At 49.0% G+C, this 16,053-nt stretch overlaps 6 protein-coding genes across 6 annotated transcripts; 2 read left to right on the forward strand and 4 right to left on the reverse strand.

The window, feature by feature from the left end:
• Positions 1 to 129: 129 nt before the first annotated feature.
• On the forward strand, positions 130 to 2,876 carry Z518_11258 (uncharacterized protein; the record flags this gene model as incomplete). Its single annotated transcript, XM_013411202.1, has 8 exons — positions 130 to 142; positions 189 to 287; positions 350 to 564; positions 833 to 1,547; positions 1,603 to 1,703; positions 1,759 to 1,902; positions 1,996 to 2,087; positions 2,450 to 2,876. The coding sequence occupies 8 exons, from the start codon at positions 130 to 132 to the stop codon at positions 2,874 to 2,876; spliced, it is 1,806 nt and encodes a 601-aa protein (XP_013266656.1).
• Positions 2,877 to 5,190: 2,314 nt separating this feature from the next.
• Positions 5,191 to 6,287, reverse strand: Z518_11259 (uncharacterized protein; the record flags this gene model as incomplete). Its single annotated transcript, XM_013411203.1, has 3 exons — positions 5,191 to 5,801; positions 5,858 to 5,975; positions 6,030 to 6,287. 3 exons carry the CDS (start codon positions 6,285 to 6,287, stop codon positions 5,191 to 5,193), a joined length of 987 nt encoding a protein of 328 aa, XP_013266657.1.
• A 685-nt stretch (positions 6,288 to 6,972) lies between these two features.
• Positions 6,973 to 7,901, reverse strand: Z518_11260 (uncharacterized protein; the record flags this gene model as incomplete). Its single annotated transcript, XM_013411204.1, has 4 exons — positions 6,973 to 7,312; positions 7,363 to 7,424; positions 7,479 to 7,690; positions 7,748 to 7,901. 4 exons carry the CDS (start codon positions 7,899 to 7,901, stop codon positions 6,973 to 6,975), a joined length of 768 nt encoding a protein of 255 aa, XP_013266658.1.
• A 6-nt stretch (positions 7,902 to 7,907) lies between these two features.
• Positions 7,908 to 8,703, reverse strand: Z518_11261 (uncharacterized protein; the record flags this gene model as incomplete). The annotated part of the gene is made up of 3 exons (XM_013411205.1): positions 7,908 to 8,282; positions 8,346 to 8,417; positions 8,473 to 8,703. 3 exons carry the CDS (start codon positions 8,701 to 8,703, stop codon positions 7,908 to 7,910), a joined length of 678 nt encoding a protein of 225 aa, XP_013266659.1.
• Positions 8,704 to 11,917: 3,214 nt separating this feature from the next.
• On the reverse strand, positions 11,918 to 12,871 carry Z518_11262 (uncharacterized protein; the record flags this gene model as incomplete). The annotated part of the gene is made up of 1 exon (XM_013411206.1): positions 11,918 to 12,871. One exon carries the CDS (start codon positions 12,869 to 12,871, stop codon positions 11,918 to 11,920), a length of 954 nt encoding a protein of 317 aa, XP_013266660.1.
• Positions 12,872 to 14,725: 1,854 nt separating this feature from the next.
• Positions 14,726 to 15,818, forward strand: Z518_11263 (uncharacterized protein; the record flags this gene model as incomplete). The annotated part of the gene is made up of 2 exons (XM_013411207.1): positions 14,726 to 15,262; positions 15,315 to 15,818. The coding sequence occupies 2 exons, from the start codon at positions 14,726 to 14,728 to the stop codon at positions 15,816 to 15,818; spliced, it is 1,041 nt and encodes a 346-aa protein (XP_013266661.1).
• Between the last annotated feature and the right edge of the window lie 235 nt (positions 15,819 to 16,053).

A 16,053-nucleotide genomic window follows, 5' to 3' on the forward strand; every position in this document is an offset into this window, starting at 1 on the left:
TATACGTCTGATGTGAATTTCTGCTTTTCAAATCACCGTTCGAGCGCAGCTTCATTCTCTGGCTATGGCTTGGACCTTGGCATCGAGAAAAGCGCAAATCCTGTCTGAAGCATTCACCAAAGGCCGACCATGGCCCGAAACAGTATGGCAACAAATAGCTCAGTGAGATCTCATCTTGACCATTCCAGGCACAGGCTCGCAGGACCAGAAAGACCGTTCCTACATCTGTCGGTACTGCAGCAAAGCTTTCATCCGCGCAGAGCACTTGCACCGTCACCTCTCATCTCGTAAGTCTACATATGAGGAAGCATTCAGCCACTTATTGAGACCTCATTTTGACTCCTCATAGATGAGAATAAGAAACCACATGGCTGCTCTGCATGCGGTTCCAGTTTCGGCAGGGCCGACGTTTTGCAACGACATAAGAAGAAGTGCTCAGCCCATCAACGCCTCGTGACTAGTTCTCAAGAAGCTGTGGCGGAACGGGAGAACCAACAACCCCAAGATCGTGCGGGAAACGACGCCTTTTCTGGCACTGGTTCAGAGTCTGGTCACTCATTGTGGGTATGAGATTCTTGGAATTCGAATTACGCTCATTCTCAATCGGTGTTTTCGACAATAACAGAAGTATGCTTTCAAACAGAATGATTCAAGTCATGCATGACCAGTAAGTCTAGGGCCCATCAAAAGATGCACAAATATTGAGCTAGTCTATCTCAGTGATCAGTCATTGCTGCTCCGGAACGAATCGAGCAATCCGCCCGCTCAAAGACAACAAACCGTACCTCTTTTCTCCCTGTGGCGTCTTTGGCTTCACTGACCGTCCTATCAGGGAGCACCCGCGGCTTCTGACAGCATTATGATCTCTCCTACCTCGCTGACTTCGTTAGCCGAAGCTACTAACAACAGAAGCACACCCGCGCTGAACATGTCCTCGTCGACACTTTCGGGGCCTATAGTTTCCAATCAGACCAACGGCAACACTGTTCTTCCAACTCCACCAGTTTCCTCTTCTTTCACGCAGCGTTCGGACGAATTGGGCCATTCACTCTCCAACGACCTTTCTCAGGCCGCGTCTTGGAGGAGCACGACAAGAGACATGTACAACCTAGATTTTGCAGACTGGAATACAGGCGATTTGACTTTTTTGGAGGATTCGCTATTGCCCAACTTCCAATATGACGCAACAGAGCTTGTGCCCCCATTTCAACCATCACTTGACATGATATCTGACAATCAGTCATCACCTCAGCCCCGAGGGATTTTGCTCGGTCTTACTCGGCGAGTGACACCGTCGCCGGAGGATGGCGGCGCCCAGAGCAGCCGTCAAGGTGAGAATGCCACAACAAGAGGGCTAAGATTGTGTCAAGAAGACATCAATTCTTTCAAGAAGAATATGTCGAACATCCATCAGCGGTTCCTCCTTTCAGATTTCAAAGTTCCGTCGCGCCTACGGATGATACGACTGCTATGCGCATATTTCGAATACTTTGACCCCCATACGCCCATTGTTCATCGAGCAACCTTCGAAATCCAAAGCAGTCATCGTGGGTCACTCTTCCCCAGCCAGACTTATGTTTCGATTCATTGACATTATACTAGCTGCTTTGATACTTGCCATGTTGGCCATTGGAGGTCTCCATGTCTCTGAGCATGACTTTGTTATTAAGGCATACGACGCTTGCTGCATACTCCTGTACAATGTGAGTTTTTGATGCTCGCAAAATGGGTGGCCTGGTGGTGACTGACGAATGCCAGATCGAAGGTCATGAAGTTGGATCCGTCCGGACCCCAGATATAGGTATCGTACAGGCCTTGCTCCTGTGTGCACAATTTGGTGGCTTCAGTGACAATGCATCCTATTTCCGGCGTGCAGAGAAGCACTTAACGTCTGCATATTCGGTACGTCTGTCTTTTTTTTTTTAAAAAAAAAAAAAAAAAAAAAACTTCTATTGTCGCTTATCCGAGTCGGTTGAAGCTAATGGTTGGACTCAGCTCTTGCGAGAATATATTGACATAGCAAAGCCTCAACAACGCCGATCAACCGCAGATTGGGCTTCCTGGATTGCCTCGGAAACATGTAGTCGGTAAGTCCCCTATGGTCTATCAGTTAGGTCGTGGAACCTTTCTGACATCTTCCGTCTTTATTCGGGCTTAGACTTTCTGGCTGGCTGTCCATTCTCAGCGGAGTCATTCTCTCCTTTTAGCCATCAGCCGCTATCACCATCTACCCTCTGGAATCCGATATCCATATACCATGCGACGAAGAACGATGGAGGGCGAAGTCACATGTTGAATGGGCTGCTTCGTCAAGCGCGGCCTCGGATGATCAACATACGAGTATGCACTCCATTACCAGATTAATCTCCGCCGGTCTACCGTTCCCAACAAAAATCAGCGCGTTCGGCTTACTTGTCATTGCGGGATCCATTCTGGCTCACATATGTAGCCATGAACGACTCTTACTTAGACTTCAAGACGAGTTAGACACAGATCTCATTGCTAAGATTGAGAAATGCCTTGGGTCTTGGGAGCTGTCCTGGCGCCGGCATCCACAAGCCCCAGGGGTTCCATGCAAAAGCGGCGATCCTCTGCTGGTTGACTGCCTAGCCCTACTGGGCTCGGCATATTACCACCTCTATTTGGGCGCAGAGCTGCGCGCTTTGAAGACTTTCGCTCAGAGTAACGGTCAACTTTCATCGCTTCCACGTTACCGATCGCGTGACTTGACGTTGAAGGCGGTCCAGTACGCGGCTCATTCATGGTTTGTGCGCGCCAACCTTGGCATCGCCCATCTTCAGAAAACTGCTGCTTTGGAATTCGGTGCACATTCGCTTGTGACCGCATATGAAGGAGGTAATGTTGTACCCCAATAGCAAAAGAACCATTCCTGACGTTTTGCCCCATCCAACCTTCCTAGATGGTCAACACGGTACTAACTACCAGCTTCTCTTTTAGCACTAATCCTCTCCTGGTGGCTAAAGACGTGCGGCGAGTCCCGGCCTGGCCCCGAAGCTTCATTGGCTGGTTTCGATGATCAAAAGGTACTGAACGATCTGATGAATAATATCACGGAGGAACTTTGTGATCATAATATCGGCTGCAATGCTGAAACTGAGCCATGTTTGGTTCCGCTCATGTGCTACCGCCTTCTCATGCGTCCATGGCTCTGGGGTTGTAAGTTATTGTTCCTCTCGCACTTATTATTAAGCTCTGCAAATCAATTATGAAGATGTCCCTGTGCTAATTTATCTGATCTAGTTGCAAATACCCTGAGATCGCGTCTCGACAATGTTTATAATCAGTTCAATCGACCGCGATCTGTGTGAACCTTAGTACTCTGCGTTGTCATGCTGCTGTTTCGGAGAAACTTTCTCCATCAACCCTCTTCGCAGAAGTGATCCCCTACAATGTGATGAGATGTATCACAGCATAAAAAGAGGACTTCGAAACTCTTGCTCCGGCGTTCTTGGAGCTGACAGCAAAACCAAACACTAACAATCCCTTTCGAGAAAGCAAGTCGGCCTGCAATACCTTGGAGAGGATGCCAGGGCACCAAAGATGGTGAAGAAACCATAGGAAAAAGCCCCTCTACTGGAAGTTAGGACCTTCTCGGAGGCCGTTTCATCCGAGCAATCTGCTGGGCTGGGATGCATTGGTTATCTTAGCGATTGTTGCAGTGACAGGTCGCAATAGAGGCCAAGTTATGAGCTTCCCAGAACATCTCGAACGTGCTCCGATGGGTGCCTGCAACACTTGACTAATGGTGCTCCTTCAATCTCTATATAGGATACATGGCGCCTCAGCATGCATGCGGACAAAAGATTCATCAAACGGAAAAAATGGCCGACGTCAGATCAAACGGGCACCCTGAACTCACCAGCGTGTTTTTATCAAGTACCCCGGATTTGATCAATCCTTGTCAGATCTGTCGGTGAACGTGGCAGAAAGTTTAGACCCTCGGACCAAGGCGAACGGGCAGACGCAGATTACAATCTCGATCCATCTCGTTCGCAAGAACCGTTCTTTGCCGGCACAGAAATACTGTCCACCTTTTCAACAGATGGCTAGCTTTGATTGCCTTCTCATGCGGCGCGGCAATATTCTTCGGGTCTTGCAAGTCGCAAGTTCGATCGCCCACAGCTTTGTTGAAATTTTGGGGTTTACCGCCTCTCCCCAGATTCGAGCCTTCTCAAGCGCCAGGGCCAAAACCCCTACTTTACTAGGCGACAGAATGCTATTTGAGTCGAGGTAATCTTGTCGACCAAATATTCGTGAGTAAATCGTCCTTCTCTGCAAGTGGACGCACGACATCTTCCTCTTACCTTGAGGCCCTCGACGAACCGACGATAGGCATGGTTGTTAAATATATATCTCTGCAACAAGATCTGTGCCGACTTCAACATCCTGAGCGCCGGGGGGAGTGACAAGAGACATATCCTTGTGTTTAAAGTGTGGCCTGCGCTGGCTGACACTAAGTTTCTTGACCGTTCGAGCTTCAGGCAATGGCCTTGATCCGCCTCATCAGAGAGAAACATGTGTATCATGACGAAGGTCCTTTCTGAGAGAAAGCCGTCGGCGTAGGTGTCGAAGCCTTCCGTCTGGGCTATTACTTTAACAGTGAGATATCAATCTACCACTTCCCGGCCTTTTGTTGAGAGGCATGGGGAGAAGTTACAATGACCTCTAATTCTAGCAGAATTGTCAGCAGACCTTGCAATTTTAAACTCCCAGCGTCCATAAATCTGGAATGCCTTGCCGAAATTTGTTGTATTTAACAGAAAAATTAACGGTGAATGGCCATCCAAAAAGCTCACCCATTATGTGGTCCGTTATCTCGAACTCGGGCATATATACTTTCACAACTACGAGCTAGCTCCTCCTTGATCGCAATTTTGCAAAGCTTTATGATTTTGTAGAGGAAGACCAGTGCGATTGTGGAGCAATTGAAACTGTAGCGCGTATTGTGGTAGATTGTCTAACACTGGGGATGGCAAAGCAGTTATTACGGAAGAAGATGGATGTAGCGACTAAGCTGAAGAAAGGGACAATGAGTGAACCGTGGTATCCTGAATGCGGTATTAGATTTCGCGAAAACGTCGCAAAGATCAACGCTCGGGCCGAAGACGAAGAGTGTAGCACAAGCTCAACGAGGAACAAGCTTCGCGCATGAAATAGTGTCATTTCTCTTTATTCCCATATTCTATGACAGCTCCGGCTTTTGCTTAGATCGGCACGACGTATTTGACAGCACTGGCCTTGCCGGCTTTCAAATCCTTTAGAGCTTGCTCCACTGCAGGCAACCCTCCTCTGCTCGTAGGCATTGTGGGCAGCAGAGACATTGGTGAGGGTCTTTGTCGCAGGTGAAACGTCAAACTCATTGGGGAATAAAAAGTTGACATTGCCACCCTCCGGCACAACTTCACGCAATACTTGGGCGCTCTGCTCAACGATGGCGGCATCGATGGCGTGTTTAACAACGCGCTTATTGGTACCTCCGAGGTAGGACTTGATGTTCTTGACTGTTTCCGCAACACCACCGCGATAGTCAAAAACTACGTCTCCTTTGCTCTTATTTATCAGTGTCTCGACAAAAGGGACGCCGTTGCCAGCAATGCCGATGATTGGGTGAATGTTGCAGAGTTGGGCCAATTTGATTGCAAAAGAGCCTACAGCAGTGCTTGCACCGTAAACGATCAAGGGGACTGACTCCGTTGCAGGGATCCACGGCAAAGGTAGCTTGAGTTGATCAAACAAGGCAACAACAGCTGTCAGCCCTGCTAGGGGAATTGTTGCTCCTTCTACACACAGCATGAGTCATTTATTCAGTGTGTAACCCGAATACTGATATGCTTACCTTCAAAAGAGGTTGTCGGTGGCAAGTGGAATATTGTATAGCTCCACGCAATGGCGTACTCGGCATATGAGCCTCCTGGAGTGGCGATTTCATGAAAAGCTGCGACTCGATCACCTGGCTGGTCGGCGTCAGGATTTGCTGTGACAGCCGATCATGAAGGTAGGTTACACACCTTGAACTCAAGCACGCCCGTGCCAACATTCTCCACAATGCCTGCAATATCGTCGCCCTGATTCAGTCCACGTTTGGATCTTCCCATCATCGAATCATCCTCGAATGGATACCCTGGGGCAAAATCAGGAAGTTTCCAGTCCTTGGGGTTGGTGCCCGCGACCACCGCCTTGATCAAGACCTGGCCCTCTGCCGGCTCCGGGATCGGCCTCTCGATGATCTTGATCGTAGGGCCTGCAAGGTTGACTAATTCCTTCATGGCAGTGGGACCCTCGCATGTGCAGACACAGGAAAAGGCTCAGGAGTACAGAGATTAGGGACACGTCAGCATACGAACTTTGAAAGGATATTGATTGTTCCGAAATAGTTAAATAAATACACTAGACCTTCGAACTAACTTGACCGAATATTCGAAGCAATCAATATACAAGGAGTACCTAGGTAGCTGACAAATGCATCCGTGGGGTAGTTCTGAGTGGAGGGCAAGGCTGTAAGTCACAAATGGAACGCTCTGGGCCAATATCCTTCTGCAGCCTGCTTCAGCAGAGAAACTTGTGCAAGAATCAGTCTGTTTTATACAGACCTAGTTACTCACGATTAAGTGTATGTGCGAGACTGAACCGTCTGAGTCTGCTCAGTATCCCCCACTTGCCGTTGCTGCATTCAGAGCTGGAGAGGGGCAAGTTTTGTTGAGGCCTTTTCGTGTGCATTAGTAGAGAGGCACCCGAATTCGGACATGTCTTCGCTGTAAATGAGTTGACAGAAGGAGGTTCCACCCATGTTTCTGCGCCCCTTGGGTGAAAGGAGGGCGATCCGACAGAAATCTGGCCATACAGTTTCTGGCACAAGTGCACAATCATGGAATGGAAGAGGCGAGCAAGGACAGTGTCACTGGAGCTTGCAGGAGCAATTCAGTCTGCTTTTTCGCAACCTAGTGCTAATGTTCAAAGTAATATAACGTCAAAAGTAGGGACTTGGAAAAATTGTTGCGGCGGATAATTCCACAGATCAGGCTTCACTCGTTTGCCGCTCTCAGGGTCAATTGGCGCTTTAATATCAAATGCCCACAGTAAGCGGGCCGTCAGGATAAAGAGGGAATTCTCGGCTAGTGTATATCCCGGACAGACGCGTCGACCCGCGCCAAAAGACCAATGATCACGATCGCGCACATCTTGTGCATTGATACACTCTCCGGCGTTGAGGTCAAGAGTTCGCGTTCCCAAAAAGCGGTCGGGGTTGTAGCGCTCAGGCTCTGGGTAGATATTCGGATCATAATGCAGCGCCCTACTTTAGCTTTAGCAGCCAGACTGTGTGACCTAGGGTCATCAACGAACCAAGTATTTCCCACAAGGACGGTGCCGGCAGGAATAAAATAGTCCTTGTAAATAACGTCACTCTTACTTTCAAATTAGCAAAGTCGTGCGGCATATGCTATGGTACTATGGCTTACGGTAGTCAAATGTGCAAAATGGTCGTTCGACACACTACGCCATCGGAGGACTTCTTTCATCATGGCTCGGATGTATGGTAGGTTTGGAGAGTCATCAATTTGAGGCAGTCGGTCGCCGGCGACGCGGTCAAGTTCTTCATGGGCCTTCTCCACGACTTCGGGAAAGGCAGTGAGACCGAGGATCATGCTGTTGAGAGAATTTTGCGTGCTGTCTGTGGCGCGGCTTAATACCATTATCGAGCGAAAAGGCTAGAGGGGATGATACTCACCACTTCCAGCCTCAATCATGGTCCCTGCGATATAGGCAGCTTCAATCTCCGAGATCCCCATCTGAGGGTAATCTGTCTCCATGAATTTTTCGACGAAACATCCGGTTCGGATTCCAGCTTCAAGCTGTTTCTTGAGGCCGTTCCACAGGCTCATCCATAGCTAAACTTCTTTTTGATGGACAGACTCGTATTTAGCCCGCCACCACTGCAATTTCCGCGGTAACTTCTCCAGAATAGGGTACTTATCGACCATAAACCGTGTTCCAAAGGCTTCTACGAAAATCGAAGTCTCTGTGTATATCGCTTGGAGAATGGGGTCTTGGAGGCTAGTAACGCGGCGGCCATACGTAGAGTATATTATCACACTTGATGTATAGCGCTTCACGTGGTCCAAGAAGTTGTCGGGATCGGTCAAGATGTCGTACAGGTATCGATGAGATTCCAGGTTTTGTTGGGCTTTCATCTTGTCGGCGTTTTTGGTCGTCAGGCATTGATGTACCACGCTTCGAACAGCACGCCAGTGCTTACCATATGGCTACATACTCCCATGCATGAGCGACGGTAGAAAGGTAGAGATAGAAACGCGTTCAGAACATACCATGAAAAGCATCCGATAGCCACCGGAGAGAACATCCATGGTCACCCGAAGGGTAGCTTTATCAAAGACTTCCTTGTCGTGGGTCAGTATTTCGGGAAATTCTCCCAAGTAGTTTAGGGCGGCCCACTTTAACGGCTTCTGGGGAGCTCAGGACCACCCATCTCTCAGTGCCCTGCCAAATCTGGTAGATTTCCCCATGTTCCCGCGCCCATTTAACAGTATCAACGTCGCTTCCGCGAGCATGCCGCTTGGATGGAGAGTGATTTATACTCAAAGTCCGAGCATTTCGATCTGTCCGCACTCGGTGCACTGAGCACCACCCAATTATTAAGATGTTGTGGGGGAGACGCCTTGACATTGTGGGGTGTCGCGTCGATTACTTTTATCTACAATATCTACCCCGCATAATGACTCTTCCGGAGTTGACGGGCTGCTTGTCCCTTGCGGCGGAAAGGAGGATGCCTTGTGGAAGATAAGAAGCCTAGCTATAACAAAGTAACTCTCTGAGCCAAGGTAGGTTTGTAAAGTTGTGTTTCTTTTACTCTGCATCCGCCTACGCTGAGGAGTTTGCTGATTCGATGAGACTTGCCCATGCTGGGCTACCCTGAGTCATGCAAGATCGCTACTTTCTCGCCCCCTTAGATACTTCCGACCGAAATTTGACTGCATGCATTTCTTCTAACCCTTCGGCTGATTGTACAGGGTCTAGGAGGAAAGTCATAGCGACAAGGCGACGAGAAGAGTAGTTAGAATATAATGTCAAATACATTTGTTAGCATCGCTGCACGTATTTAGTCGTTATGCTGTAAAGGTGATGAACGGTTTAGCACTTGAGTGCCTGTCATGCAGGGAGGATGTCGTCGCCAAAGCTGTTGAGCAACCACACACCAAGCTCTAATTACAAGAAAAGTTCAATGCTCTCGCCATCTTTCTACCCACCCATGTTTGCTTGCCCCTTACATAATCCATGCATGTAGCGCCCCGCTACAATGCGAGCTGGAACTTGCGCTTGTACGACTTTCATTGCTAAATTCGAATGACATCTCTCACCAGCCCAATAAACAGATCGAGCATTTTTTCACTGGTAAACCGACCTGTCAGTTCGAAATTCTTGGGGGACGTTGGAGCTGCTGTCGATACCGCAGTGGACCGAGTGCCGTCGGGGCATGTATATTCAGCAACCTGATTCTGCTACGAACGCAGCACTTGTCACACCTTATTAATGGTCACCGATAGAACCATGGCAGTACACGATCTGTCTCTCCAGCTACCATATGGAATTCAAATTAGACAAGGGTTCATGTTGGAAATCTTATGTGTCAGCGGGTTCAGTTCAGTAATTGACTGCTCGTACTCTTCGGCAATATATGAACTTTGTTGAGAAGTCCAGTTCGACAATAATAGAATCAGGATCAAGATACCACTGTAATGAAACTTTGTCTCAATCAGTTATTCATGTCTTAAAATGAAAGAAAGGTCCCGGTTCGACTGAAAGCCGAGTGTTTTACCACTCGGTTAACGTCCTTGATAGGTCAACCACGATTCGGTGTCATTTTGGGAGGTTAATTTGGGATTACCTGGTTGTGGCTTGGCGTTGGGCGGCACGTGAGGACAAAGGCCACCGCCATCGGATCCAATCCGTGGACCACATGGTCCCTCGGGGGGACCCTCCTCGATAGGAAGTCGATATTCTCGATATCGAGATGGTTCATCGATCGGATCCATTCTGTGGATCACATGGGCCCTCCCCCCCGGGGGGGGGGGGGGGGGGGGGGGGGCGCCACCCTACTCGATAGAAAGGCGATATCGAAAATAGTCCACGGATCGGATCCAGTACGTGGCTGTGAGGGTTCAGGGTGTTGGGCCGAGAGAAGATTGATTGATTGAATCTATCTGAGCGAGGCGCAAGCTAGAAAAAGGCCACGAAGGCTGCGGTGCACGTGACTAGGCTAGTCCCAATGTGGACTGCCAACATTAGACAAAGGCCCATGCCATAGATGAACTGACTGAACAGGAGACTTCTGTGTCTCTGAAACTTTTTGGAACTTACGCACTCTAGGTTGATACGCTGACACCTACGACATGGGAAGTTGGCGTCGCGTGAGTGGTCGCATCGAATCTAGACACTGATGTTGTTCATCCTGCGTCAAGTAAGCCCCTGGATAATCGAACTGACCTTTTGTTGTCGACATTAGCTGCCCGTCATTGCGACAAGTATTCGTCCAGTCTGTATCCGGTTGAGTTTCTAGTGCTCTTCGAGAGGGACGTCAATCAGAAACTGAGGGCATGAATGCACAGCGACCATCGCCTCTGTCCTGGACGAGAATGGGGTTGCAGAGCGGCCGCACCAACAAAGGGCTGGAAGGAGGCCACAAGCTCGCAGCCTAATGTGGAGTGACTAGCGCACAGACCCGTAAACCTATTTGCAGATCTTTTCCAAAACCAGTTTCCTCCAAAACTCATAGTTGGGGAGTGGAGCATCAGCAGATTCGCTGCTCGCCAGGTAGACTTTGAGCTTTGGCTGCAAATCTACCAATCATCCCCTATCATCTTGACAGACTAGACGCTATATTTCTGTGATATGTGGCGACGCCAAGGTTTGTAAAGACCTTCGGAAGCGTTGTACGCTTCGTACACGCTTCGAAAGCATATAGTCTGACGGTCCCTTGGACCCCTTCGAAATAGGACAAGTCCTCCGTAAAATCACATTTCCGCGAGCTGTGACCATGTGATTTACGGAGGACTTGTCCTATTTCGAAGAGGCCCAAGGGGATCGTCTAACTATATTAAGCGTACAACGCCTCTGAGGGTCTCCACAAGCACTGCCTCCGTCTCCTTTAGCAAGCCTCTCAATCTATCATATCACCGCATCATGGCCCAATACGTCAGAGGTGTTTTCTTGCTGAGACTCGCGTGTGTATTCTTGGTGACAGTCATCAATAGTGATTGTGAAAGCAGGAAAGCTTGTACATACGAGTCGTTCCCGCTAGCAAACAACGATTTTCTCTATTTCCGCTTCCTCAAAATTAAGACCTTGTTCCTTAGATTTCGGACTATCGAAGACACCAACGCGATGATACTTTCTGGATGTGGGTGGGGAATGAACTGCTAGTCCGTAGAATCGTATATTCTTGTTGCCATCGACTCTATAGCTTCCAATTAAGACCAGCATTAATTCATCAATCCCTTGCCACATGTCTTCACAAGACCAATTAGGAAAGATAGATATGCTAGTCAGGGTCCTTTGTGTCCTAGTACCGTTGGAGCTCCGTCCAGTAACAAAACGACAATGGTCGGGCAAGGCCTGTAATACTTTTGCTGTTATCGCCAACTGCCCACTGAGAAGCTTGCCGTAGACATTGCGCCCTGCCTTGGTAATTGACACATTGACTTTCGCTTCCATCTTCAGCCATTGCGTCTCTCTCTTGTTGAAATAGAGATGTACGCTAGTCTTGCCCAGGAAATGGGCCCAGCTCCAAGAGGGCGCTATGAAAGTCGATGAATCAGTGGCCATTGTCCCCAACAGGTCGGTGAGCGAGCCCGTCATTGGGCGGTCACAGAACCAAATGAGCTCAGTGAAGAGTCCAGGCTTCCACATACCCCGCGACGTAGTCGTATCCCGTAGCATCGCCGATATATTTTGCCACTCCCGCGACAGCTGGTAGTTTATCTTTGGCTTCTGTAAACTGTCGTTGCGAATATTGAGGAAGAAGTTCGTGTCTCCAGAAATCCATCAGAATTTGGGCCTGGCTTGGTAGGAGAGCATCTCGCCCGAGATCTATGATTAATTTCTCATAAACGACACCCGAAGTTGGACGATCCTCCGTACAGATCCAGTTGCTACAGCAGAAGTGGACTTTCGAGTGGCCAAAGTAGGCCAGTCTCGTCGAGAGCTTCTCTTCCTGAAATGTCCATCCCCAGGTTGACCAGGAAGACGAGAACCAATCGTCCACCTCACTGGATAAATTGGCCGAGGAGAAGTGAGGACTTCGCTGGATGAATCCGCTCCGGCAGGTCGAGGAGGCAAGACTGGAGATTGTAATATAGGCACTGGAGAATATCAAGCCCATGAGCGAAAATTCATTTTCCCAGTCCACCTTGTCATCTTGAATGATACATAAAGCATCCACCCAGAGATACGGAATAGAAAGCCTTGGAGCCACCATGATGGCGTCTTGAATAACAGGGGAAAGCTCTTGGATCGGGATGGCTTGGAGCCTGGCATTCAAGGACATGCGTTCGGTTTTGCTCTGGTTTTTCGCGTCTGCAGGAGGACCCCAGCAATAACTGAGAGCAGCATACCGCACCGACTGGCGGGGAGAAGCCCAGCTCGACTCTAAAATGACATCTCCTCGTGTAACAAGGCGCACACTCCCGTTATTAGCTGGCCCTCTAACATAAAGTAGTCTAGATGGAACAAATCCAGGCCACAGCACCTCATGATTACAAGGTTTGACGCATTTTGATATTTCTCTTTCCAACATGCGGAAAGCTTCAGCAGAGGGAACAACGACGGTGCTTGACATGGTTGCATCCGCTTGTTCAAGTGTAGCGGCTTGGAGGTCTGAGAAACTGGCGGTCAGAGGTCTTCAGGTGGCGAGGACTTGTCCTATTTCGAAGGGCCCTAGGGATCTTCAGACCATATATACTGGCAGGTAAACTGTACGACATCGCTGCATTCGTTCTCTAGGTCAAATCATCGACGAATTTCTAAAGCACTCCCTAAAAGGTTCTGTTAACGGTCGCCTGGCTGTTGACTAATGACTAAATTCGTGGGCATTTGGATATTGATCAGAATCCCGAGTACCGATCAATCTGGGGTGTCCTACATTTCATGCTGAGAACTAGCCTTCTATTTTCGCGATAAACTGTCACAAAAAAAAAAAAAAAAAAAAAAGATACACTTGGGGCTTGAGAGTTTGGCGGCCCACCACCGACTCCTGCTCTTGAAGACCCAAACGTTGCTGTCGGCCATAGATAGCACGCACGAATATCGCCGATCATACTTCCAACAAAATACAGCACTTGTTCAATATATTGTTCAGAAATTCCTTCATGCCAACTGATGAGTTCGCTCGTTGTCGGGGCCAGAGGCATTAGATATCCGAAGGTCGGCATTTGATTGCGCGAGTCCAGTCGAGCAAATGCTCGGCTCTCGTTCGCGGCGAGGTGTAGATAGCATTCTCATATGAATAGAAGACAGGGCCGGATTGTTTCCATTTTTGAACTGTGCAACATGTTAGGGAAGTGAGGGATAAACTGGGATGTAAGAGCCATTCTCACCACTTTCAACGCATATTTAACGTCCTTGATGTCGGCTAGAACTACGACACCGTGCATTCCGCTGCTGAGCCCGCGAGGATTTTGGATACTCTCTTGATCATGGATAAATCGCCGTAATTGTCCCTCGTCGTCTTACCCTTGTTTGAGGCTCGTAGAACTTCTTCCGAAAGAAAAACGCCAATGATATCCTCATTCATCACATCCACCCCTCTGCCCATTCCTGCTGCTTGCTTATCCATAACTTATCTCGGTATTCTCATTGCAAATGTTGAATAGCGGCCATCATGCGAACGAAGTTTTGGTCATCGAAAAAAGAGGAGATGGTCAAGAAATATTGCGAAGATGGATTAGCCGAAGAGGTCGAATTGATCAAGTACAACGACATTCGAGGTGCCAAGCAGTATTATCCAGTGTCAACAGCCACCGATAATCCCAAACCTCAGAGATTTTAGAATTACAATAGGTGTGGGCCAGAGTACTTTAGGCTCACAAGGATACAGGATAGCTAATCCAAGCGTGACGGATTCAGAAAGAGTTGATAGAGAAGACGCCTCAACACGTCAAGAGGGATACTGGTAGCTCAGCACGGAAAATCGGACCTCTGGGGCAGAGGATAGTCCCCACCTACGCGCTCGGACTCGCGGGTTTAGCGCTCCGAGCGGTAGTGACACTACAGGCGAAGGAGTGGGAACAGATCAAATCGTATCGACCTGCCATTGACTGGGTTCGGATTATTACCGAAGCCGCAATGACCAACACGATCCCATGCACGAAATTCAAATATCCCGACGCCAAATGACGATTGCCCAACGCCACGTAATAAAGTCCATGTTTACGGACAGCTTTTGAGGGCTTCTCTCCTAATGGCCAGTCCGCAAGCCATGACTTGCGGTCCGTGCTCTTCCACTAGACGCCACCTATGTTATGAGGATGACAGAGATCTTCAACATGGGGAGGGACATCTCGTGATCTCAAGCTGGTCCAAGGAGGGGTCATCCTTGGTGTCTGCTTTCTGTCATGGCCACGTCCTTCCACATGAGATTCCAGCAGCAGTCTATCAGCAGACTCCATTCGCCATAATAGCAAGAACTTTTCCAATGACCACTTGGGACCCGTTGCAATATTGTAGTCCTGAAGAGCTGTCCCGTCTCGAAGAGAGGTTTGATTACGCATTACGAGATGTAACTTGCCTGGTGTTTTGGACTGGGGTCCCCCTCGAGCTCGCCCAGCGCTGGGCGGAGCAACATGGGCTACCGACACTAACCATCGCTATGGGTCCGTTGTACAGCGGCCGCGATGCAGGTAGCGCGAGATGCGGAAAGTCCTCAAATGCCTGGTCTAAGTATATGAAAGGGGCTTCTGGTCTATTTGCAGAATATGCCTGTCGCGGTAACCGACAAGCAGTTGTTCTGGCTAAGCCGCCACCGATCATCTACAGCACAAGAAAGAGATCTAACTATCGAGACCTGGAAGAGCCGATTTTGAAAGGGGTCTTCGGGGGACCCGGTACTGTCCGGATCGAGTACGTACATCCTACAGTCACGGGCGCGGCAACCTTTCAATATCAGGTTTGGCCTCTCGACAGATCAAGCGCGTGGTACACATTCTTCGGAAACCCTTTGCCAGAAGTGCCCGTAAATCGTGATATGAACGACATTGTCTGCAAAACTCGAAATGGTTACCCAGACGGACCAAAAGACCGCAGTTATGATGCAGGGGAAGCAGGATAAACCAGCTCAAAAGAAACGGCCAAAAGCTCAGGAGAGACAAAAGAAGGCAGACTTAGAACGACAGAAGGTTCAGGAAAAAAAAGAGACCAATCGAAAGCGAGCGGAGCTAGAGCAGCGGATGGCTCAGGAACAGAAAGCGGCCAAACGAAGGAAAGCCGAATTGGAGCAGCGAATGGCTCAGGAGAGGAAAGCGGCCAAACGAAAGAGAGCCGAATTGGAGCAACGAATGGCTCAGGAAAAGAAAGAAGCGAAACGGAAGAAGGCTGAGTTGGAGCAGCGAATGGCTCAGGAAAAGAAAGAAGCGAAACGAAAGAAGGCTGAGCTGGAGCGGCAGCAAGCCTGGGCAAAGAAAGAGGCTAGACAAAAGCGAGCTGAGCTCGAGCGGCAGAAAGCTCAGGAGAAGAAACAAGCCAAACGGAGGAAGGTAGAAGAGGCCATCAGGAAGATGGTGTCGGCGTAGAAGGACTTGCAGGTAGCTGTGATGAACATTTAGCTATCAATGGTTCCTCCAACATCAAGGCGGTCGCTAAGTACAAAGGCAGGGATTTCACTCACTATGTGTGCGTTGGGCACTGTACAATGACAAACATGGACTACTTTCGGACGATACACTGGTGTTCCACAAATACAAAATGTAGTCCAACACACGTCTTGAGTGATGCACGCCGCTTGTCAGTGGGAAATTTGCAATTGGG

This window comes from Rhinocladiella mackenziei (genome assembly GCF_000835555.1).
Source record: "Rhinocladiella mackenziei CBS 650.93 unplaced genomic scaffold supercont1.12, whole genome shotgun sequence".
NCBI classification, from domain to species: Eukaryota; Fungi; Ascomycota; class Eurotiomycetes; order Chaetothyriales; family Herpotrichiellaceae; genus Rhinocladiella; species Rhinocladiella mackenziei.